Here is an 18,548-nt window from a genome sequence, read left to right on the forward strand (position 1 = left end):
ATTTCACAGGAAGTTGATAATTGAGGATTGACTCAAAGGGAATTTGGAACAAGGTCATAGATTTCCTAAGGAGTTGCTGTATTTTATGACTTTTTTTTTTTAAAAGATTCATTTACTTGAGAGAAAGAGAAAGCAAGTGAGATAAAGAACAAGAGCAGGGGAGAGGGGTAGAGGAAGAAGGAGAAGCAGACGGCCTGCTGAGCAGAGAGCCCGATGTGGGGCTCGATCCCAGGACCCTGGGACCATGACTTGAGCTGAAGGCAGACATTTAACCAACTGAGCCACCCAGATGCCCCACATGACTTTTTTTTTTTTTTTTTAAGGATTCTCATTTAAGAATAATGTGAATATTCTGATTTATTTTGATCTGCTTTGGCCTAATGACTACAGTTAAAATACAAGAATAAAACTTTGGGGGCGCCTGGGTGGCTCAGTGGGTTAAGCCGCTGCCTTCGGCTCAGGTCATGATCTCAGGGTCCTGGGATCGAGTCCCGCATCGGGCTCTCTGCTCAGCAGGGAGCCTGCTTCCTCTTCTCTCTCTGCCTGCCTCTATGCCTACTTGTGATCTCTCTCTGTCAAATAAATAAATAAAATCTTAAAAAAAAAAAAAAAGAATAAAACTTTGTTTTTTTCCTTTTCAGCCAACAAGGGATGATCGAGGGTGGATTATTAGTCCCATTGGCCCCAATCCCTGGTGGACTGTGATAGCTGCGGTTATCCCGGCTCTTCTCTGCACTATCTTAATATTCATGGACCAACAGATCACAGCTGTCATCATTAACAGGAAGGAACACAAGCTCAAGGTAATAAAAGTTCTGACCTAGAAGAACAAATAGCAGGCTGTTACTTTTTTATTTTTTTTATTTTAGGATCAGCCCATTTAGACCACAAACTATAGAACCTGGACAAAAACAGTCATGGAAGGAGCTCATAAAGGGTTTTCAGGGGCTTCCAATCCCTCCACTAGTGACAAAGATTGGTTTGGAGATGAAACCAGAATAGAGCATGATGGGAAGATGCGAAGGGAGATTGGACTCCATCATTGTCCTCGCAAACCTTTGGGGAAGGGGGTGGGCACAGTTCCTTATAGTCCCTATACAGGCTTATCCTTCTGAGGTTCAGTTCAGGGCTTGAGGTGCTGTTTCCTAGAGTCAGATAGTCTCCCTTATGGTGTGCATTACTGGGGTTTTCAGACTGAACTTTGAGCCCAAAGGTTCTAAGGATATAGGGTTGATTTTAGCACATTTACTAGTGAAAGGCTCCATGCCTTCATCTCTGTTCTCTTGTTATGTGGAGTAGACAAATCCATATTTGTCAAGAATCTGGGGGTTTTTGTAAGAAGCCATTAATTTCCAAATCCTCTATTGTTGATCATCTAGACACTAGGATGGTCAAGGTGTGTCTTGGTCTCTGGTTACTCTGCCAAGAAGAGGTGAATCTTTGAATGGATGAGACTCCAGGTGAGATCTGGGGTGTGCTTGAATAAAAAATGGATATAGCATATATAGGACAGGCTAAAGTTTCCTATTTTTCTTCTCTGTTCCCTCCAAACCAGGAGGGGCTGGAAGACTCGTCTGGGATCCCTGGACCCCTTCTTCCTTACCTATACAGTCCTTCATACTTTGGGCCTGGGACTCTTAGCTCACTGTTCTATGCCCCACTACCACAAGCCCATGGGTGGTGACAGAGACTGTGTTTCCCCACAGAAAGGCTGTGGCTACCACCTGGACCTGCTGATGGTGGCCATCATGCTGGGTGTCTGCTCCATCATGGGCCTGCCTTGGTTTGTGGCTGCAACCGTCCTCTCCATCACGCACGTGAACAGCCTCAAGCTAGAATCTGAGTGCTCTGCTCCTGGAGAACAACCCAAGTTCTTGGGAATCAGAGAACAGAGAGTGACAGGCCTTATGATCTTTGTGCTGATGGGCTGCTCAGTCTTCATGACGGCCATATTAAAGGTAACCATTCATTCCCACATTAGATAAATATTTAGTGCCTGATTTATGTCAGAAATTCTGTTAGGTCCTGGGAATACAGTGATATACCAAAGAGATACACATACAAATTCCTGTCCTGGAAGAGCTTACTCTAGCCAGGTAAGATGGATAAGATGTAGTTAAAGACGTTAGTCAAGAAAACAAACATGAGGGGCACCCAGCTGGCTCTGTCAGTGGAGCATGCAACTCTTGATCTTGGGGTTGTGATCAACCCCAAGTTGATGAGTATGGAGATCACTTAAAAATAAAATCTTAAAAAAAAAAAGAGGGGTTCCTGGGTGACACAGTTGGTTAAGCTTCCAACTCCTGATCTCAGCTTGGGATCTTGGATTCAGGCCCCTCACTGGGCTCTACTCTGGGCATGGAGCCTACTTAAAAAAAAAAAAGAAAGAGGAGAAGGGAGAGGAGTGTACAAAAAAAAGGAAGGAAGAAAGCAAACATGATGAATACAGAATATGAAAATGATAAAAGGAAATAGTGTTCCATGGTGCTAGAGAATGAAGGGAGTGCTGTTTTCATTCATGTGATCAGAGAAGGCTTCTACGGAGATGGTGTTTAAGATGAGATGGAGCCAGGGGTGCCTTGGTGGCTCAGTGGGTTAAGCCTCTGCCTTCAGCTCAGGTCATGATCTCAGGGTCCTGGGATCGAGCCCCGCATTGGGCTCCCTGCTCAGCGGGGAGCCTGCTTCCCCCTCTCTCTGCCCGCCTCTGTCTACTTGTGATCTCTGTCTGTCAAATAAATAAATAAAATCTTCTAAAAAAAAGAAAAGATGAGATGGAGCCAGCTGTACCATGGATGAAGAGAGATGGCATGGGGGAAGTGAGAATAGCAATCTAGTCAGGCCCGAGATGGGAAAGATGATATGTGTTCTTAGAAATATGAGGGCCATGTGGCTCAAGAGCATTGAGTCAAGGCAACAGTATAGTGAAATGAGAGTGAAGAGCAGGTAGGCTCAGGCAGCTCATGCAGGGCCTCATGGACTCTGGTAAAGTTCACCTCTGAAGGGTTAGATTTCAGGCAAGGGACATGATCCATTTAGTATTTTTATTTTTAAGATTTTTTTATTTATTAGAGAGAGAGAATGAACAGTGGGGAGGGGCAGAGGAAGAGAGAGAGAGAGAGAGAGAGAGAGAAAGAAGCAGACTCCTCGCTGAGCAGGAAGCAGATCCAAAGTCTTGTTGGTTGACTGGATGTGGGATGAAGTGTGGAAAATGGAAAAATCAAAATGCCTGCTAGGTTTCTGATTTGACCATCTGGGTGGAGAGTAGAGACATTTAAGATGGAGAAGACTGCGTGACAGAGGGAGTGATTTTGTGAGAGGTGGTGGGACTATGGTCAGATTTGGGTGAGACACTCAGCAGGCAACTGTGTGAAGAAGCTAGAGGAAGGTTCTGGATTAAAAATATAAATGTGGGAGTCAACAGCACTTAGTGGTATTGAAAGCCCTGGGAGTAGATAAGATCATTCAGGGAGAAAGGTAGATATAACAGAAAAATAGGCCGAGAGGCAGGAACAGAGTCCAAGGAGCTCTAATATTTAGAAGTCGGGTAGAGGAGGCGATAGCAACAGAGACTCAGAAGGAGCTGCCAGAGAGGTAGGATGGAAACCAAGAGGGCGTGGTATCAGGGAAGCCAAGCAAGGGGAATGTTTCCAGAAAGAGGGATTGGTTAGAATCTGTCTGTCTAGAATGATAAAGACTAAACCAAGCCATTAGATTTGGCAACATGGAGGCCTAACGTGCCTCGACAAGAACAGATTCAGTGGAATGATAAGGCTGAAGTTGAATTTCAGGGAAGTGAAGAGCAAATAGGAGGTGAGAAGCAAGGAGAGCATGGGCACACAGCTCTTTCAAGAGATTTTTTATATTAAATGGGACGGAAAATGGGCAGTGGCTGGTGTGGGATGTGGGGTTAAAGAGGATTTTTGGAAAGCCAGAAGATGCCTTGAATGTGAGAAAAAAATTTTTTTAGTTTTGTGGGTATAAGACTTGCTTTTGGAAAAATGGGGTGAAAAGGAAAGTTCTCTGGCTGTATTGCCAAGTCCCAAACACTCCAGAGCATTCTGGAAATGAGGCTCCCTTGCCTCCTTTCCCCCTCTTTTTGGTGACTCTTCAGCCACCCCAGCCTGCCCTGTGAGTGCTATTTAAGGGCGATAGTTGAGAGAAATGGGAGAGGACTTGGCACCATCTTCCTGGCCCCTTACTTTCCACCCAGTCCACCTCTCCTCACGCCTCCTCCCCACTTCTACTCTCTGTCCCCAGCCTTGCCCCCACTCCCTCCTCTGGTCTAGCCATCATCTGGAGGAGCCCACAGGTTGCTGCTCCTCCAGGAAACTAACCACGAAGGCATGGCAGTGGGCATTGCCTGGTCTTCCTAGAACTGTCTCAGAAGGCTTCTTTCAGGACACCATTCAGTAGTTCTACAAGCAAGGTTAGCAACAAACTGAGATGTCTGCTCACTCTACAGTTGAAACAACATAAAATCTCATGGGGATTTTCTAGTTCTGAGAGGAATTATGTTTGGAAATTTTCTTTAGCTTCAGAATAAAAGCAAGCCAAGTTCAGTCTTCAGCTACAAGACTTCCCTTGCCTTAATTCTGCAGGCCTCATTTCCCTACCTCATAGAGTTGCCCTGAAGATAGCTGAGATTGATAGATGTGATCTGATAGGTGTGTATGCATATTCAAGTGCAATAGAATGATATTGATTTTTCTCCCCAAATCATTCCCCGATACCTCCCCATTCCTGCCCTCAAGTCTCTGGTTAGCAGAAAGGAAACTTTTTAGTCCATGTTAAAACACACCAAATCCCTGAGATGATTGATTATGTAATTAGTGTCAAAAGATGTGTGTGTATGTGTGTGTGTGTGTGTGTGTGTGTGTGTGTGTGTCTGCCCATCTCTATGGAGGAGGAAGATCCAGACAAGGGTAAAATGTGAGGCCTGTGATTTAACTAGGACCAGATTACTCTTATGTATAGTCATTTCATCTCAGAATGAAAGGATATTTGATCATTGTCAGCTTCTGATTTTGCTTCTCCTTCTAAATCATGCCAGAGGCAGCAGGAGCTAATGAGGTGTTTATGCCATGGTTGGGGGACTTGGTTTCCTTCTTGGAGATTTACAAGTTTATGATAGCTAATTTAATTTCTGGTCTTCCTGTCCTTTTGTCCTCAGTTTATCCCGATGCCAGTACTCTATGGAGTTTTCCTCTACATGGGAGTTTCCTCCCTACAAGGAATTCAGGTATTGCATGGTTTGGCCTGGGCAACGACTTTGCACCATGAGCTCATCCATCCTGACCAGAGATGGAGGGCTCCCCCAGGGGTGCATGAACCCGTTCTTGTGGGAGTCCCTTTCCTAGGCTTGCCGCTTAAAGCTATTTGAGGATTTAAATGTTGCCTCTGTCACATACCAACCTTAGGGAAATTACCTGTGTTTCTCTGAGACTCAGTTTCCATTTTTGTCCAGTAGAGACCGTAGGTCACCTACTGTCTGCTCATGTTTCTTTGGGCACTGGGCAAGTCATTTGGACAGTCAAGCTGGCATGAGAGGACAGAGACTTTTGGGGTGGCCTGGCTTGATGCCATGGTACCAGTCCTTCATTAGTTATGTAGCAGACAGATAGCAGGCTTCCACGCATGCATCACACTAGCTGTTGCACCAGGCTACGGTGTGAGCCGGGCAGACGACACTGGCTGTAGTGCGGGTTGCTCCGGGTCAGCGGGTACTACTTCCTGTCGTGCTCTGCCTTTGCCCATCTGTCAACTCATTCTTCTGAGTCCTTTGAACATAGAAAATCAGGAGCATGCCACAGATCATGTGGGCACCCCAGATGAATATCCAGGGGTCACTCTTACCCACTGAGTTTTAATGTGACTTGGGCAGGTATTGAATCCCTCTGGGTCTCTGGTTTCCCTTTTATTTATTTTTAATTAATTAGTTAATTAATATTTTATTTATTTCAGAGAGGGAATGAGAGAGAGAAAGCACAAGCAGTGGGGAGAGGCAGAGGGAGAAGCAGACTTCCTGCTGAGCAGGAATCCTGACTCGGGGATTTGATCCCAGGACTCTGGGATTATGACCTGAGCCTAAAGCAGACAATTAACTGACTGAGCCACCCAGGTGCCCCTGTTTTCCTTTTTATAATATAAGGATGGTTATATGTTCTATATCCAGAATGTCATGAAGTTTTATCTTTTTACTATAAATAATCAATGAAAAGCTCCAAACTGTTCAAAGAATAAGTAAGAGATAAGGTTTTGATAATAAGCAGAAAGGTGGAACTGGCTTATTTTGTTCTCAACAATCCCCGAGAAAGATCTCTCAGGAGCCAGTGTGAGAGAGAAGAAAGAAATTTGAACCTAGAATTAGAAAAGATGGATTTAGGGGCACCTGGCTGGCTCAGTGGATAGAACATGTGACTCTTGATCTTGGGGTTATGAATTCGAGCGCCGTGTTGGATACAGAGATTACTTTTTAAAAAAATCTTTAAAAAAAGGAAAAGAAAAGAGGGGCACCTGGGTGGCTCAATCAGTTAAGTGGCTGTTTTCAGCTCAGGTCATGATCCTGGGGTCCTGGGATCCAGCCCCACAGCGGACTCTCTGCTCGGTGGGGAAACTGCTTCTCTTTCTCTCTCTGCCTGTTGCTCCCCCTGCTCGTGCTCACTCTCTCTATCTCTCTCCCTCAAATAAAGAAACAAATCTTAAGAAAAGAAAAGAAAGATGGATTTAAATGTTGCCTCTGTAATATAACAACCTTAGGGAAATTACCTTTGTTTCTCTGAGACTCAATTTCCATTTTTGTCCAGTGGAGACAGTAGGTAACTTACTGCCTGCTCATCAGAGCAGGTGATGTAAGAGACCTGAAAGGGCCTCACAAGGCTTCTGACCCAGAGAAGCCTCCTGGAAATAAATGCCAGTTCCCTCCTTCCAGTTCTTTGACCGTCTGAAGCTCTTCGGGATGCCTGCAAAGCACCAGCCGGACTTCATCTACCTTCGGCACGTGCCCCTGCGCAAGGTGCACCTCTTCACCCTCATCCAGCTCACCTGCCTCGTTCTGCTCTGGGTCATCAAGGCATCTCCAGCTGCCATTGTCTTTCCGATGATGGTGAGTTTCCAGCATTATGTTTTATTTTTTAAAAGCACGATAAAATGTACATAACAGAAAGTTTATCATCTTAACCATTTTGTAAGGGTACACTTTGTGTTGTGGTACAACTCTTGCTACCATACATTTCCAGAACTATTTTACCTTGCAAAACTGAAACTCTGTACCCATTAAACAAGGACTCCCTACTGCCCCTCCCCTAGGCCCTGGCAACCACTATTCTATTTTGGTCTCCATGAATTTGACTACTCCAGGTGCCTCATGTGAGTGGATCCATGAAGTATTTGTGTTTTGTATCTGGTTTTATTTTATTTATTAGCATAATGTCTCCAAGAGGCTCATCTATGTTGTAACATGTGTCAGAATGTCCTTATGAAAGACTGAATAATATTCCTGTGTGTGTGTTTTTATATATATATATATATACACACGTGCCACCTTTTGGTTATCTGTACATTCGCTCGTACACACTTGGATTGCTTCCACTTTTTGGCTATTGTGAATAATGCTGCCATAAACATGAATTGTACAAATAAATGTGTTCCACTTTAAGTTCTTTGCTGTGTATACCTAAAAGTGGATTGCTGGATCATATGGTGATTCCATTTTTAATTTTTTGAGGAATGGCTGCGCGATGTTATAAGTACATGGGGTTCCAATTGGTCCACATCTTTGGCAACACTTGTTTTCTGCTTTGGGCCTTTTAGTTTTGTTTGTTGTTTTCTGGCAATCAGCCACCCTAAAGCGTGTGAAGCTTGTGGTTTTGATTTGCATCTCCCTAATGACTAGTGAACTTGAGCCCATTTTCATGTGCTTATTGACTGTATATCTTAAGACCTGTCTGTTCAAGCCCTTGCCCATTTTTAAATCAGATTGTTTGTTTTTGGTTGTTGGTGTTGAGTTTCAGGAGTTCTCTATCATTCTGGATATTAACCCCTTATCAGTGGCGAGTCTTCTGGTCGGCTTTTGCAGGAGCAGCGTTATTTGTGGACCTTGAGGTGTGGGTGCACATGTGAGGCAGCTTAGCCTCTTTATACTTCCAAGTCTATTGGTCTGTCTCCCTCCTTCCCTCCCTCCCTCCCTTCCTAACTTCCTTTCTTTTCTCTGTGTCTCATGACTCTGACACGGAGAGCATTCTTCATGTTCGCAATAATTTGCATGTTACTTCAACAGAGATCCGGTTTAGAATTCATTGAGATCAGAAGTGCTTGGAGTGGTGGAAATGCACTGTTTTCAGCCTCTGGGAGAGGGGACAAAGTTGGCCCAGCACTGAGAAGTGACTGGGACATCCTCACCTCCTCTTGAACGGAAGCAGAGACTTTGGAAAAGGGAGTAGGGAAGCTCAGCTGTGTGTGGTACCGCAGATGACAAGGGGCTTCCTGCCACTAGGCTGAGGGCGAAATTCTTGCCACCAGACATCCTCCCAATCTCATCATCTCCTCCTGTTACCTTCTCCTCTCTGGCTTACCCTGGGTCATGAGGCTGTGGAGCATACCGTGGGCTGTTTGAAAGTGACCAAAGGGTGGGCCTCTAGGGTGAAAAGGCAGTGAGGGTAATGTTTGGTGCATATTTCAGGACTTTTTGGGAGAATATTCAAGGGTGAGGAAAACGGGGGTCGGGGGTGGTGCTCTTCTCCCTTCCTCTCTTACACGTGTACCTCCTGATAGATCTCTCAGTTTTGTCCGAGTTCATGTAGATTTCTGCATTTGGGTGTTACATTCAGGGGTTGACTGTTTGGTTAAATTAACAGCAAATGCCTGACAACCCCTTGGAAGGGACACTATTATTTTGGATTTATTGAGAGAGTAGTTGTGGACATGAGGGAGAAATGTGGTTGAACATAAGCCTGATTTGCCTCATTGCTGTCCAGCCACCAGACATAGCCGCTGAATACCAGTCACTCCAAGCTGGTCATTCTGGGTTATTATTAATTCCCCTTTGGCAAAAATGGCCTTTTATGGGAAAAAAAAGTGGAGCAGCAGCTGAGGCAGCCTATCCTATGTATAGATGAGGAAATTAGCTGTCAGGTTTTAGGCAAGTTACTTTCTCTCCCTGGGCCTCAGTTTCGTCAATTACAAAAAGAGTGTCGGGCCAGTCCAGGGGGCAGAACCACAAAACACTAGCGATTCATGATGCAGGCATATAGCAAGGATTTTGTGGGGAAATGTAAAAGGTGAAGGATCAGGGGGAATTCTGATGGTCCTTCAAAGTCCTTCCTGCCATGGTGAGGTGTGCTTGGGCTGGGCGTGCCTGGTCTTGCCATAGCTGGGCTCTGGCAAAAGCTCTCTCCCCTAGGACTGCCCTGCAGCCCTTCCTGCTGGTCCCACCACAGGAAAAGGCAACTCTGGGCCCTCTGAGGATGAGCGGTATCTCTTTTCAATGAAGGAATTAAATCAGTTGCTCTCCAAGTTGTAGGGCTGTTATGACGATAGTTACATAAAATGCTATACAGAAAGCCCTCTCCTTAGTATCTGATACAAAGAAAGCACTCCATAATAGGCGACTATTATGATTACTCAGCATTTGCTTTTCCTTGAGATGTCCTAGTGTTTAACTCCAGGAAGGAAATGAACTCCTTTAATTCCCTTTCTTTATTTTTCTTCAGGTATTGGCGTTGGTCTTTGTCAGGAAAGTCATGGATCTCTGTTTCTCTAAACGAGAGCTGAGCTGGTTAGATGACCTCATGCCTGAAAGTAAAAAGAAGAAGTTGGATGATGCCAAAAAGAAGGCCAAGGAGGAAGAGGTCATGGTTCTTGCACCAACTGTACATTTCGGGCAGCCTCAAGTTACAGAACATAGGAAGGGCCACAGGAGAAGTCAGCATGTCAGGAATCCCAAGGGTTGTATTCAGGAGTTGGGAAGATTACTCCAAAGGTGTTCTTAGCTGAGAATGGATGAAGGATTCTTGTCCCTATTGTCCTTTATTTTTGGTCCCAATAATCAGGTCTTTTTTCCCTTTGTTTGTCTACAGTCTACTTAGAATATGAACATAGAGTCTGCTCTTATTATCAGATCTCATGGTTCGTGTTCTCCCAAAACGCCTAATTTGACAACCATACAAAACCTATCATTTGTTATGTACCTAATTGCAGATGGTGTCGAGGTTGGCACCATGCAAAGATAACTTGCACAGGACTTTCTGTCCTTCCTCATTTCCCTCAGCACTTAGCATCTGCTGTCCGCACAATGGACGCTCAATCAATGGTCTATGCGTGCCAAGAATGGATGTGTAACAAAATGAAAATACCAGACCAAGAAATGAATGAGCCGGAAAGTGTTTCCAAATACAGTTAGTGCCTGAAATAGTATCCTTTGAAATATATTTTAAATGACGTTTTTCCTTAATATCTTGAATTTTTAAAAATCTTGTATTATTTTGTCCCAGTTCTATTGAGATATAATTGACCTATATAACACTGACATAATGATTTGCTATATGTATATATTGTGAAATGATCACAGTAAGGTTCGTTAACACATTCATCACCTCACATAGTCACATTTTTTTTGTGATAAGAATTTTAAAAATTACTCTCTCAGCAATTTTCAAATACACAGTACAGCATTGTTAACTATAGTCATCATGCTGAACATTACGTCCCCAGAATTTATTTATCTTATAACTGAAAGTTTGTATCCTTTGACTACCTTCACCCATTTCCCCCACCCCCAGCAACAACCAATCTGTTCTCTCGATTCTAGAACTTCAGATGTTTCTTAGGTTCCACAAATAAATGAGATCACATAGTGTTTATCTTTCTCTGTCAGACTTATTTCTCTTAGCTTAATGTCTTAAGTTTCATTCATGTTGTTGCAAATGGCAAGATTTCCTTCTTTTTTATGGCCACATGATATTCAATTCAATTCAATTGTGTATATATAAACACACAACATATATTACCTTTTCTTTGTCCATTCATCACCTGATGGACTCTTAGGTTGTTTCCATGTCTTGGCTATGGTAACTAATGCTGCAGAGAGCATGGGGGTGTGGAGAGCTCTTTGAGATGGTAATTTCACTTTCCGTTGGATATATGCCCAGTATAGTGCAGTGGCTGGATCGTACGGTAGTTCTGTTTTTTAACTTTTTGAGACCTCCATGTTGTTTTCCAGAGTGGCTGTACCAAATTGCATTTCCACCAGGAGTACAACAGAGTTCCCCTTTTCTCTGCATTCTTGCCAGCACTTACCTCTTCTCTTTTTGGTAATAGCCACTCTGATAGGTGTGGGATGTTATCTCATTGTGGTTTTGATTTAAATTTCACTAATTATTAGTGATGTTGCACACCTTTTCATGTATCTTCCAGCCATTTGTATATCTTCTTTGGAAAAATGGCTGTTTTAAAATTGGATGATGATGATGATTGTTGTTGAGTTATATGGATCGCTTATATATTTTGGATATTAACTACTTACCAGAGATGTGGTTTACAGATATTTCCTCCTATTCCATAGTTTCCCTTTTCATTTTGTTGCTTATTTCTTTTGCTGTGCAGAAGCTTTTTAGTTTGATACCATCCCACTTGTTTATTTTTGCTTTTGTTGCTTGTGGTTTTGGTGTCATATCCACAAAATCATCGCCAAGAACAATGTCAAAGGACATTTCCCCTATATTTTCTTCTAAGAGTTTTAGTGTTTCAGGTTTTATATTCACGTCTAATAACATTTCGAGGTGATTTTTGTGAATGGTGTCAGATGGAGTTCCGGTTTCATTCTTTTGCTTGCGAATATCCAGTTTTCCCAGCGACATTTTTTGAAGAGACTATCCTTTCTCCACTGAATATTCTTGGCTCCCTTGTCAAATATTAGTTAACCATATATGCTTGGGCATATTTCTGGGCTTCTAAGTCTGTCACATGTGTCTTTTTTCTATTATTAAATGAGTTTTAACAATTATAAGCACAAAAACATTGGAGGAAAACTTTAAATAGAAGATTGATAGAAATCACTACATAAAATGTAAAGTTTTCAAGGGTCCAAAGACTCTATAAACAAAATTTAAAAATCATATATACATATGTGCATGTGTGTGAATGCACACAGAAGCATACTTCATTTGATTGTGCTTCCCTTTATTGTACTTCATAAATATTATATCCTTTACAAAGTGAAGATTTGTGGCAACCCTGTGTCAAGTGAATCTGTCAGCACCATTTTCCCAGCAGCACTGGCTTTCTTTGTGTCTCTGTGTCATCCTTTGACAACTCTGGCAATATTTCAAGCTTTTTCATTATTACTTGTTATGGTGATTTGTGATTAGAGTTTATGATTCATTGAAAGCTCAGGTGATAGCATTTTCTAGCAATAGGGCATGTTTTATTTTTATTTTTATTTATTTTATTATTTTTTTAAGGTTTTATTTATTTATTTGACAGAGAGAAATCACAAGTAGATGGAGAGGCAGGCAGAGAGAGAGAGAGGGAAGTAGGCTCCCTGCTGAGCAGAGAGCCCGATGCGGGACTCGATCCCAGGACCCTGAGATCATGACCCGAGCCGAAGGCAGCAGCTCAACCCACTGAGCCACCCAGGCGCCCCAGGGCATGTTTTAATTAAGGCATGTACATTGTTTTAAATCTAATGCTCTTTTAGACACTAAACAGACTAGAGTATAGCGTAAACAGAACTTTGATACGCACTGGGAAGCCAAAAAATTCATTTGACTTGCCTTATTGTGATAGTCTGGAACCAAACTCGTAATGTCTCCAAGGTATGCCTGTACATTCGTACACACATACATACATACATACATTTATTTACTGATTTATATAAAATTTTAGGTAGTGATATGTTTGAAGAATAACACAAGGAGTGAGGGAGTTACTTTATTTAGGGTGATCCAGGGATGACTGGAAGGAGACATCTCATCCGAAATCTGGATAAAGTGAGGGCAAGTCATGAGACTATCTGGGAGTCGGGACATTCCAGGCCTGGGGCACAGCAAGCGCCAAGGTTTTGAAGCAGAAATGAGCTTGGTGTTGTTAAAGAACATGAGAAAGCCAGAGAGCCTGGAAGGGAGAGAGGTGGCGAGAGACTAGTCAGCAGTCTGTGGCTATGGTTTAGGCAAGAGGTGGAGGTGGTCGAGGCTAAGGGAGAGGATCGGAGACTTCCTCTGAAGAGCAAGTAGACAGGTTTTGCTAATGCAGAATGGGCATGGGTGAAAGAGAGGAATCAAGGGTGAGTCTTAGATTTTTGGAGTGAACAATTGGATGAGTAGTTGTGCTGTTTAGTAAGCAGTTTTGGGGAGGAGACTCAAAGCATCTCTTTTGGATGTTAATTTGGGGATGGGTGGTAAACATACTCCTTATTTTCCAGAATTTCTCAAGTAAACATGTATTTGTGAATACATGTTTTACTTTATAAAGTTATTTTGAAGACTAAATGAAAGAAAAATAATGAAGACTTCACCCCAAAATTTCATATCAGCATCCAATATTTATGTTCATTACTTTATGTTCTCTTCAAGTCCCTAACATAGTTTTCGTACAAGTGTAGTAATTGTTTATTTGAGGGGCAAGTATTTTTCTTCTGATTTTCCCCCTCAATTTGAGTTCATACGACACTATCGTATTTCTATATGTCTATATAATAAAAAATCATATTTATTGTTTTAATGACTGCATAATATTCTATAGTGTTTTCTCATAATTAATTTAAACTTTCTTTTAAAAATTTATAGTTGTTTTAGGATTTATTACTAATATACTACTTTAAACATCTTTGTACATACTCTTTTTTTCTGTAATTGTTTTCTTTAACTTGAGAGAATTTTTTTTTTTTTAAAGATTTTATTTATTTATTTGACAGAGAGAGATCACAAGTAGGCAGAGAGGCAGGCAGAGAGAGAGAGGAGGAAACAGGCTCCCTGCTGAGCAGAGAGCCCGATGTGGGACTCGATCCCAGGATCCTGAGATCATGACCTGAGCCGAAGGCAGCGGCTTAACCCACTGAGCCACCCAGGCGCCCGAGAGAATTTTTTTAAAAAACATTTTGTTATGGAATATTCAAACATATCCAAATGTAGAAAGTTATTTCCTTGATTGCCTTATTATTATCATTTTTTTTAAGTTTTTTTTTTAAGATTTTATTTATTTATTTGACAGACAGAGATCGCAAGCAGGCAGAGAGGCAGGCAGAGAGAGAGAGAGAGAGGAGGAAGCAGGCTCCCTGCTGAGCAGAGAGCCCGATGCAGGACTCGATCCCAGGCTCCTGGGATCATGACCTGAGCTGAAGGCAGAGGCTTTAACCCACTGAACCACCCAGGCGCCCCTATTATCATTATTTTTAACAATCTGTTTGTTTGAATCAGGATCCAAGTAAGACCTATATATTACAATGGTTGATTTTTTTTTTTTTTAGGAGTTTTTATTTGTTTATTTGATAGATCACAAGTAGGCAGAGAGGCAGGCAGAGAGAGAAAGGAGGAAGCAGGCTCTCTGCTCAGGAGACAGCCTGATGTGGGGCTTGATCCCAGGACCCTGGGATCATGACCTGATCCGAAGGCAGAGGCTTTAACCCACTGAGCCACCCAGGCACCCTGGTTGATACGTTTCTTAAATCTCTTCAGGGTTCCCTTTGTATCTTTTTTTTTTTCTTTTTGTTGAAGAAACTAAGTCTGTGACCTGTAGGATTTTCCACCATTTAGATTTTACTGTGTCCCTTGGTGTCACTTAACACATGTTCTTCTGTCCTCTATATTTCTAGTAAATTGGTAGTTGGCTCTAGAGTTTTATTCAGATTCATTTTCTTTCTTTAAAACAAAAATACTATTCCATAGATACAAAGATCTGGTTGTCTTTTTTGGCGATGAGCCAAACCTATGCAAGAACATAAGTGCACTCTTTCAAAATAAATGTGAGAGGAATTAGGTAGAAATTGTGGGGAGAGATGGGTGGTGTAGACTCACGGTTTTACATGGTCTAAGATAGAATAATGTGTTCTTCTCTTGCAGGAGGCTGAGAAAATGTTAGAAATCGGGGGAGACAAGTTCCCCTTGGAGAGCAGGAAGTTACTAAGTAGTCCTGGAAAGAACAGCAGCTTCAGGTAAAAAAACTCCCTGCACACCAGGGAGATTACTGTTTCGGTTATTCTGTAAACATGTGGCGTTGTGGTGGGGGGTGGTCACAAACACAGCTGCTGGCATGAAGAGCTAACATTCAGCCTTCCGGCTCCAATCTGGGAAAATACCTTTACCTTCCATGGTTTCCTGAGCACCTGCTATGAGCCAGGCACCACACCAGGTGCCAGGAATCACAAGAACAGAGGTAAGGCAGCCTATGTACTCAGCGCCTTCTCTGTGCTAGGAAGGTGTTAGAAGCTTGATTTAGGTAGTATCCTTTAATGTTTACAATAACTCTCTGATATAAGTCTCATTATCCATGTTTGTACAATGAGAAAACTGAGGCTTGAAGGGTTTTAGGTAATTTGCCCAAGGTCACAACGCTTCTAAGTAGGAAGTTTAAGAGTTGGCCCTAGTCTTTGTATTCTTCAGGTCAGCACTCCCTCTCCTTTCTCTGCCATTTTCCAGAGATGACTAGGGTATGGCCTTTGTTTCCAGAGGGTCTCAGCTTGGGGGTGTGGAATTCGAATGCTTGGGCCAGACTTTGGGGAAGGGACGAGGCAGCCCCTCCAGTTTGATTTCATGGCATCTGGGGGCCTAGGAGCCAAGTGAGAACTGAACTTGGGTTCCCCAAATTCCTTACTTCTGCCACTGATCTTGGCCACCTCCGGCAAAGTTACTGCTCACCACAGATCACAGGATGCTGAATTGGTCCATCTGTGGCTTCGGTGCCAGCATTTTGTTTCCACTGTGGAAGAAGTACACATAAGCTGGAAGAAGCCCAGAGGCTGAGACGGGGGAGAAAAGGAAGAGAGAGGGGGTCTGGATCATCTAGATCCTGGATAATTATTGCCGAATCATTGAATCGATAGTGGTTTATACTGAGGGGGAGATGAAGGACATCTTTGGTATTTTAAAAAATTAGATTTATTTATTTTTATAAATAAAAATATATACTTAAGGAGCACAATGTGATGTTTTGAATATAGGTACATATTGTGAGATGATGGTTACAGTCAAACTAATACCATATTTGTTACCTCCTATAGCTACTGTTCTTTTTTTGTGTGGTGAGAACACTTGAGATCTACTTTCTTAGCAGACTTAAAGTGTACAATATATTACTGTTAGCTGTAGTCATGCTGTCTATACATCTTGAGAACATATTCATCTTACAACTACAAGTTTGTAACCTTTGATCCACATCTCCCCTTTTCCCTCACCCCCCAGCCTCTGTTCCTATGAGTTTGACTTTTTGTGTGTGACTGACCCCAAAGAAATGGAATCTTTAGGGGCCCTGTGGCTCAGTGGGTTAAAGCCGCTGCCTTCGGCTCAGGCCATGATCTCAGGGTCCTGGGATCAAGCCCCGCATCAGGCTCTCTGCTCAGTGGGGAGCCTGCTTCCCTTTCTCTCTCTCTGCCTGCCTCTCTGCCTACTTGTGATCTCTGTCAAATAAATAAATAAAATCTTTAAAAAAAAAAAAGAAATGGAATCTTTGGACCTTAATAAGCTGTCTACAAGTTGTCAAGGAAGTAGCCGCAGGCTTTGAATTCTCTGGCAGCAAAGAAGGAGCAATGTTCCCTTTCTACTGGGATGCTGCCTCCTTTTCCGGCCTTTTAAAGTGAGACTTTCTGGCTGGTAGAAAATTTCCCAGTCCTCTGGGGTGCTAGGAGACCAACCAAGGACTGGATTCAAGGCCGTGACTCTCCACTTACTGAGGTTTGACCTTGGTGATCACTTAGCTCTGGGAGCCTTGGGTTCTGCCCTTTCAAAATGAGGATGTGAATAACCCCTGATTTGGTAGTTAAGATAATAGATTGTAAGCATTCTTTATAAACTACAAATGGAGGGGCGCCTGGGTGGCTCAGTGGGTTAAGCCGCTGCCTTCGGCTCAGGTCATGATCTCAGGGTCCTGGGATCGAGTCCCACATGGGGCTCTCTGCTTGGCAGGGAGCCTGCTTCCTCCTCTCTCTCTCTCTGCCTGCCTCTCCAACTACTTGTGATTTCTCTCTGTCAAATAAATAAAATAAAATCTTTAAAAAAAAAAAATAAACTACAAATGGAAACCATTGGCCATGTAAGTGAGAAAACACATGAAGAATGCTTCTGAGCACCATGCCTGGCACATGGTGAGCCTGGCACTGGGGAACACTCAGTAGGTGGTAGCTCCCTAAGCTGTCACCAGCACCCACAGAGGGGCCTTTGAAGGGGCACAATTGTGGGGGCAGAGCTGCCCACACCTGACACCCCAGCCCCATCCTCAGCTGCCCCTCATGGGCCACCTCACCTCACTACACTCCAACCACCTGGCTCCTGGCATTGCTGAGAGCTGTCAGCTGAGGTCCCTCAGACTGACTCTCTCCCGTCCGGTGGCCTGGTGATCGTTACAGATGGAGATGTGTCTTATATTTGCATGTCCTCCATTTACTGTCCTGAGCATTGATTTCAGATGTGACCCCTCTGAGATTAACATATCTGATGAGATGCCGAAAACCACGGTCTGGAAAGCTCTCAGTATGAACTCTGGCAATACAAAGGAAAAGAGGTAAAGAAGAATATAATTGCTGATTTTTATTTATTTCTGGCTTTTAAAAATAGCAATCATGTTGACAGTGAAATATATCATAGTTGCAAAATTGAATTGTCTAAAAAATATCACTTCTGGGACTGCTGCTAACCCCATGAGACTTGCTAGAAGCCTAAGAAAAGGAAAACAGGTTTTCTAACTATTTGAACAGATGTGCAGTCTGGAGCTGCCCATTTACACAGCCCCAAAGTCAGGATGGGATTATCTGGGAATGTAAATTTGCTTTATCTATTTAGTCACCTTAATCCTCTTTCTAAAAGTTCCCATTTCAGGGGTACCTGGGTGGCTCAGTGTGTTAAAGCTAACCTTCCAACTCTATAGATTTCAGCTCAGGTCATGAGCTCAGGGTGGTGAGGTCAGCTCCACATAGCCCGGAGAACCTGTTTAGGACTGATTCTCTCCCTCTCCCTCTGCCTGTCCCCCAGCTCGTGCATGTACTCTCTCTTTCAAAGAAAAGAAAAGAGAAGAAAAGAAAAGAACCATTAAAAGTACCCATTTCAAAATCTCCCTGGTTACTGGAACTGTGCAAACTGGAAAATGGCTAAAATGTACAGAGAGTGTCAATAGTATTGATACAGACATTTAACTCGTTCCATAATGAGAATTATTGTGAAGAAAAGGTTTTGAAATATTATCACAGTTTTCTTATTTGAGAAACGAAATTCTGTATATCACTTGCCAATAGATAGATCAATTTTCATCAGGTTACTGAAGAAAATGGAAGGACTTGAGGCATCTTTGCCTTCACGGAGGTAGGCTATGCACCCAAATTACTTGAATAATTTAGTCCAAACACCACTTTA

At 42.8% G+C, this 18,548-nt stretch overlaps 1 protein-coding gene across 7 annotated transcripts in view; it reads left to right on the forward strand.

Annotated features, from left to right (window-relative positions):
- The window catches only part of SLC4A8 (solute carrier family 4 member 8), a 103,865-nt gene that overhangs the window by 79,436 nt on the left and 5,881 nt on the right, over positions 1-18,548 (forward strand). For 5 of the 7 annotated variants that reach the window (XM_032348234.1, XM_032348236.1, XM_032348235.1 and 2 more), the window contains 7 exons: positions 642-803; positions 1,707-1,958; positions 5,171-5,239; positions 6,929-7,102; positions 9,708-9,845; positions 15,051-15,142; positions 17,608-17,703. In XM_032348234.1, coding sequence (XP_032204125.1) covers positions 642-803; positions 1,707-1,958; positions 5,171-5,239; positions 6,929-7,102; positions 9,708-9,845; positions 15,051-15,142; positions 17,608-17,703 — 983 coding nt within the window. Of the gene's footprint in view, positions 1-641; positions 804-1,706; positions 1,959-5,170; positions 5,240-6,928; positions 7,103-9,707; positions 9,846-15,050; positions 15,143-17,607; positions 17,704-18,430; positions 18,498-18,548 lie in introns of all 7 variants that reach the window. The other 2 variants (XR_004286955.1, XM_032348237.1) reach the window with 2 other exon arrangements.

Source organism: Mustela erminea, chromosome 6, assembly GCF_009829155.1.
Source record: "Mustela erminea isolate mMusErm1 chromosome 6, mMusErm1.Pri, whole genome shotgun sequence".
NCBI classification, from domain to species: domain Eukaryota; kingdom Metazoa; phylum Chordata; class Mammalia; order Carnivora; family Mustelidae; genus Mustela; species Mustela erminea.